The sequence below is a fragment of the Sinocyclocheilus anshuiensis genome, unplaced genomic scaffold (assembly GCF_001515605.1).
Source record: "Sinocyclocheilus anshuiensis isolate Anshui unplaced genomic scaffold, SAMN03320099.WGS_v1.1 scaffold644, whole genome shotgun sequence".
NCBI lineage: Eukaryota > Metazoa > Chordata > Actinopteri > Cypriniformes > Cyprinidae > Sinocyclocheilus > Sinocyclocheilus anshuiensis.
The window spans coordinates 397,390-403,217 of NW_015557092.1; the positions used below are offsets into that span (position 1 = coordinate 397,390).

The following is a 5,828-nucleotide window of genomic DNA, read 5'->3' on the forward strand; positions in this document are numbered from 1 at the left end:
GCTCGACGGTGGTGACCGCAGAGGCAAATCCACCTGTCACTCAAGTGGCCACGCCCTTAATTATGCAGAACTTTAAGGCTTAATATAATTTAAACGGATGAGTTATAAAAAAATTCACCCCCCTCACAGTTGTCATGAAGGGCAAAATTAGCTATATAGACCAAAATAATTATTTGTACCAGGCTATAAACATTTTTTTTTCTGCTGTAAAGTTGGGCATTTTAACATGGCAAGTCTATGGGACTGACTCCCTTTTGCAGCCAGCCTCTAGGGGCCAGTCGATGAATTACAGTTTGTCACTTCTGTGTTGGCTTCACGAGAGAGGTTGCCGCTTGGTCTGAACAAAATATGGCAGACGGACTGAATGTATATTTTTAATGTCCTGATTAAATGTCCTGATTGAGCAACTGTTTCAGACTCTCCAAAATCGCGCAAATAAGGCGTTTTACTAGCATTACCGTTTCCATGTAAAATGTTAGGTATGTTAAATGAATAATTAATTTAACCAGCGTCTAAATCATTACCTGCTTCAAAATGAATGCTGTTAACGAAATCATTGTTGAAACATTTGCAGTTAGCCTACTGTACGAATAAAAACACTATAACAAAATGACATAAACAATGAATACCTGTACAAGGCGAATGAAGGTATATGTGTATTAGCTACAAAGCATACATCTTTATTCAGATTTCAGAATGAGCACTTTGTCATTTGTTATGTATATGTTGAGGATCTCGTCCGTCCGGTGTTTATCATGTTCATCTGATGTTTGCTACTGTAATGTATGAACGTAGCTTTTTAATAAGCAGGAGCAATTCCCGACATTAAACAAATAACCGTTTACGTGCCTCAGTGTTTATATCTCACAATTCTGACTTTATAACGCACAGTTGCTTGTTATATAGTCAGAATTGTGGAAAAAAAGGGTCGCAGTTTCCTTTTTTATTTAGTGGCGTGAAAAGGCTGCTGTCACGTTCCCTCCATAGACTGTATAAAAACATGGACGTAGTGTCCGTGACGTCACCCGTAGGTTTCTGAAGAGCTTTTTTGAAGCTCAAAAGTGGGCGGAGGCGGCCGTCGCCATCTTGGCAGCGCGTCACCGAGCGTCACTCCCGGATAATCGAAAATGGGCAAAGAGGCGGGAGCAGGTTGCTGAAGCCACGCCCGCTTGGTTCCCTCGCGAAAAATTTTTGCGAGTTTCTCAGAGGAAAGCGAAAGTTGTGCATGCAAATGCAGAAAGAACAACACTAACAAACATGACAGAGGGGAGGAAATGTTATATTTAAAAAACTTTCGTGTTCCCCTAGGAGCAGATGTTTGCTAGCGAACAAACCATTGTGATGTTTTTTTTTTCTTTGAGAATCACCTTTTTTTTTTCATATATTTCGTTAGACATTTAAAAAATGTTCATATGCTTTATAATACTGTACAAGTGAATAATTTTTTTAGTTTATTTCATTCTTACATGGTTATCTACCATAAGTCGAGCAGTATTAAAGGAACCATTTCCAAACACAATAACGATGTTTTTGTTTTTCATGATGATTCTCCACTCTCCTGCTACTTTACCTTTAAACATTTATATCTAAATGACTTCTGTTAGACTGGCAAAACAGGATGAAATTGTACATATTCAGTAGCATTCAGAATTTTGGAATTGGTAAGATTTTTAAAGTTTTTAAAAGAAGTCTCTTCTGCTCTTTTTTTTTTTTTTTAATCAGAAATGCAGTAAAATTTTGAAATATTTAAAATGACTCTTTTCTATTGTGAAATATTGTACATTTTCAGCATCATTACTCCAGTCTTCAGCGTCGCATGATCCTTCTGAAATCATTCTGATATGCTGATTTGCTGCTCAAGAAACATTTCTGATTATTAGCAATACTGAAAACATTTGTGCTGCTATTTTTGTGGAAACGGTGATACATTTTATTTCTCAGGATTCTTTGATGAATAAAAAGTTCAAAAGAGCAGCATTTATTTGAAAGAGAAGTCTTTCATAACATTATGTCTGTACTGTCACATTTGATCAGTTCAATGTGTCTCTGATGAGTAACCAGTCATATACGTGTGTATCTGATGTGTGTGTGGATGCAGGTGGAGGCTGGGAAAGGAGACGCCTGGACTAAATACATGGCAGAAGTGAAAAAGTATAAAGCGCATCAGTGTGGAGACGACGATAAGACCAGACCGCTGGTCAAATAGACTGAACTGCTTCCTGTGGAGACAGGCGTCACTGCCATTCACTCTTTGTCTGTTCTTCTCCTTCAGCTCTTTGTTTCCAGCTTGAGTTTCATCCTGTGTGCCGTATTTGCTCGTTTGTTGGATTCTGGTTCTTTTTGAGTCGTTACGATTTAGTCTGTGGCATTACACTGATCTTGTTCACCTTGTTGATATTTTGTACTCAACATGTTTGCTACTTGAATGTCACCTGATGAAGATTGACGATGATGAATTAAACTCACAGTACCACAGTTTCTGTCCCGACTTGAAAGAGAAGTCTTTCATAACATTATAAATGTCTTTACTGTCACATTTGATCAGTTCAATGTGTCTCTGATGAGTAACCAGTCATATACGTGTGTATCTGATGTGTGTGTGGATGCAGGTGGAGGCTGGGAAAGGAGACGCCTGGACTAAATACATGGCAGAAGTGAAAAAGTATAAAGCGCATCAGTGTGGAGACGACGATAAGACCAGACCGCTGGTCAAATAGACTGAACTGCTTCCTGTGGAGACAGGCGTCACTGCCATTCACTCTTTGTCTGTTCTTCTCCTTCAGCTCTTTGTTTCCAGCTTGAGTTTCATCCTGTGTGCCGTATTTGCTCGTTTGTTGGATTCTGGTTCTTTTTGAGTCGTTACGATTTAGTCTGTGGCATTACACTGATCTTGTTCACCTTGTTGATATTTTGTACTCAACATGTTTGCTACTTGAATGTCACCTGATGAAGATTGACGATGATGAATTAAACTCACAGTACCACAGTTTCTGTCCCGACTGTGATGTTTGAGCGTCCCACACCTGATCACATGTTTCTGAGAGTCGAGATTCATTTGTCAGCTTCCATTTTACACGCGTTACCTCAGTCAGGATGCCGTTTGTGTTTACATACTGCTTATTAAAAATGTTGCACATTTTTTCAAATGGCTTCAACTAGTTTAATAGTTGAATTGCTTTAACCCTTCATGGTTCTTCATCGTTCAGATTGGATCTCCGTATTTGTGTTAGTTTAAATCACTAGACACAAGATATGATATGAAGTTAATTTGTCAACATTCAACCTTTCCCAGCATTTCAAGCGTTTGCTGTACTTCAGAAAACCTTAAACGGGAGAAATATTTCAAAACTTGAAATTAAAAGTAAAATTGTATATATTCCAAATGTGTATATATAGAGAGAGAGAGAGAGATTTTGAATATCTTAAAAATTTGTTTTTAATTAAAAATTATATGTAATGAAAACATACAACCCAACAAAATACGTTAATGGGGCGGGGATTTAAGATATGTGAATTAAGAATATCCACAGACATTTGTGTTTCTAGTTATCCTTATTTAAACACTTCAGGGGGAAAATGGCAATTTTTGCTTCCGGGTTCGTACAAGTTTCGGAGTTTTTTTTCTTTTCGATCGTGGCTCTTCATGACGTGTTCGTGACGTGTTTTTTGTAACTGTTGCTAATATAAAATTTCTAAATATACTTTTTTTTTTTTACATTTTGGATGAAATTATTCGCTTTGTGCACTTAAAAAAAAAAAAGTGACGTGACATGTGGCCAAGTATGGTGACCCATACTCGGAAAGCTAATAATAATGTTTAATTTATAACAATTTCAGAGCTCAAAACATGTTAACACCAAATTCAGAGTAAGGTTGTTTGTCAACAAGCCCCTCAAAGAAGACATCTAATTAGATATTTAAAGCAATATCAGCCCAGTATAAAAAGTAAACAAAATTATATATTTTTTTATTTTTTACTTAAAGCAAAATAAAACAAGTAAATTAAAATCTGGCAGGAGCTTCATTTTCAGAGTCAAGTATAATTGACATTTTATGAGTGTTTTAATCTTAAATCAGCACTTTCATGATTCATGTAGGCCTATGACCATGCCAGTTTTCTCCTGTATTTTGAGATTTTAAGGTTACCTCATTTAATTTTATGTATAACTTAATGAAGCACTGCGACTCGTCCCGACTGAAGATGATGAAGAAAGCCGCAAACGCGTGCATGCAGGCAGCGGGAGCGTCGCGCGCTCAGCGTTTACCTGAGAAAGCCAGCTGTAAGTGTGGAGGCAGAGCGGCCTGAGCCCCTGACATGAGACCCTTTAACACATCTGAGGAGAGACGGGACAGAGAGACACACACCCCACGCATGAGACGCCACACGAGACACACACAGAGATTCAATGAGAGGAAGCAGATTCATGACGAGCCACGCGATGAAGAGCAGATGAACAACACACACAGCTGCGACATCTTATGTATTTTAAAGGGGTCATGAATTGAGAAACCAGAATTCCCTTGATCTTTTCACATATAAGAGGTCATTGTGCTATAAAAACATCCTGTAAGTTTCAGAACTCAAAACCTCATTAGTTTAAAAACAGCTTATACTGAAGGCAGTCCGCCAAAACGTCAGCTTGTGGAATGTTCTACTTTATGATGTAATAGTGTGGATAAGCACCGCCTCTGCAGAAGAAGATCAACAACATCACTGCCTGTTTAGCCCCGCCCACCGATTCTCTTCTTACAGATCACTTGATATGTATTCAGTTATTTATGCATTTTTGACCTAAATCACAGCAGCGTCCATCTGTGAGGAATGTCGGCTGTCAAACATACACAACTATTATCCAATAAGAGCAGTGGGCGTTTACTTCCCAGTCTACAATCCTCCACGCCTATTCACACAGAGCGTTCTGATGAGGAGGGTTAAAACAGGACAGAAAATAGCCCATTACTCCTAAATTATGATGGTTTTTGATGGAAAATTCTTGATAACATTACTATAAGTGCACCTCAGAGAACAGTACACAATAAAATCCAAGGCAGTTCATCACCCCTTTAAGTTCAACAATGACAACAGCATCACTGAACAAAATGTAAGTCAACATGATTTCTTTCCCATAAAAACATACTAATTTAAATATTTTCAAATACTAAAAGTGTAATAAATTATGTACTAAAGTAAATACTAACAGGTTACTGCAGCTGCACACACACACACACACAACATCAACTAATGAGGGCTCATACAAGCCTACCTCTAATAGAAAACCTAAGAAATCATTCAAAATAAGTCTAAATTATGGACATTTTATACATTTTAAGTGCACAAGTGCATGTAAATGACTGAAGGACCAAGATGAAGAAAGAACTGTAACTTTGCATTTACTTTGTTTTATTAGCATACAGTGCCTTGCGAAAATATTCATACCCCTTCATTTTTTTCACATTTTGTTAAGTTGCTGCCTTATGATAAACTGCTTTAAACTACTTTTTTCACACATCAATCTATACTCCATACACCACAACGGTAAAGCAAAAAACAGGTTTCTAACATCTTTGCAAATGTATTCAAAATAAAAAACTAAAATGATTCCATTGCATAAGTATTCTGGGACAGTTGAAATTTAGCACAGGAGCATTCATTTTGCTGTAGATATTACTACACTTCAAGTGAAGTTAACCTGTGGCAAATTCAATTGAATGGGTATGATTTGGAAAGGCACACACGTCTTAATTAAAGGTCTAACAGCTGATAATGCATATCAGAGCAAAAATCCAGCCGAGGTCAAAAGAACTGCCTGTAGAGCTCAGAAACAGGT

General features: G+C 37.5%; 2 protein-coding genes across 2 annotated transcripts in view; one reads left to right on the forward strand and one right to left on the reverse strand.

Moving 5' to 3' along the window:
* LOC107677344 (uncharacterized protein C19orf43-like) overlaps nucleotides 1–2,475 on the forward strand; it is a 4,875-nt gene extending 2,400 nt beyond the window's left edge. The window contains exon 3 of the mRNA XM_016472225.1: nucleotides 2,099–2,475. Coding sequence (XP_016327711.1) covers nucleotides 2,099–2,206 — 108 coding nt within the window. The 3' untranslated portion in view covers nucleotides 2,207–2,475. The remainder of the gene's footprint in view (nucleotides 1–2,098) is intronic.
* Nucleotides 2,476–4,175: 1,700 nt separating this feature from the next.
* LOC107677340 (ubinuclein-2-like) overlaps nucleotides 4,176–5,828 on the reverse strand; it is a 25,541-nt gene continuing 23,888 nt past the window's right edge. The window contains exon 14 of the mRNA XM_016472219.1: nucleotides 4,176–4,334. Coding sequence (XP_016327705.1) covers nucleotides 4,255–4,334 — 80 coding nt within the window. The 3' untranslated portion in view covers nucleotides 4,176–4,254. The remainder of the gene's footprint in view (nucleotides 4,335–5,828) is intronic.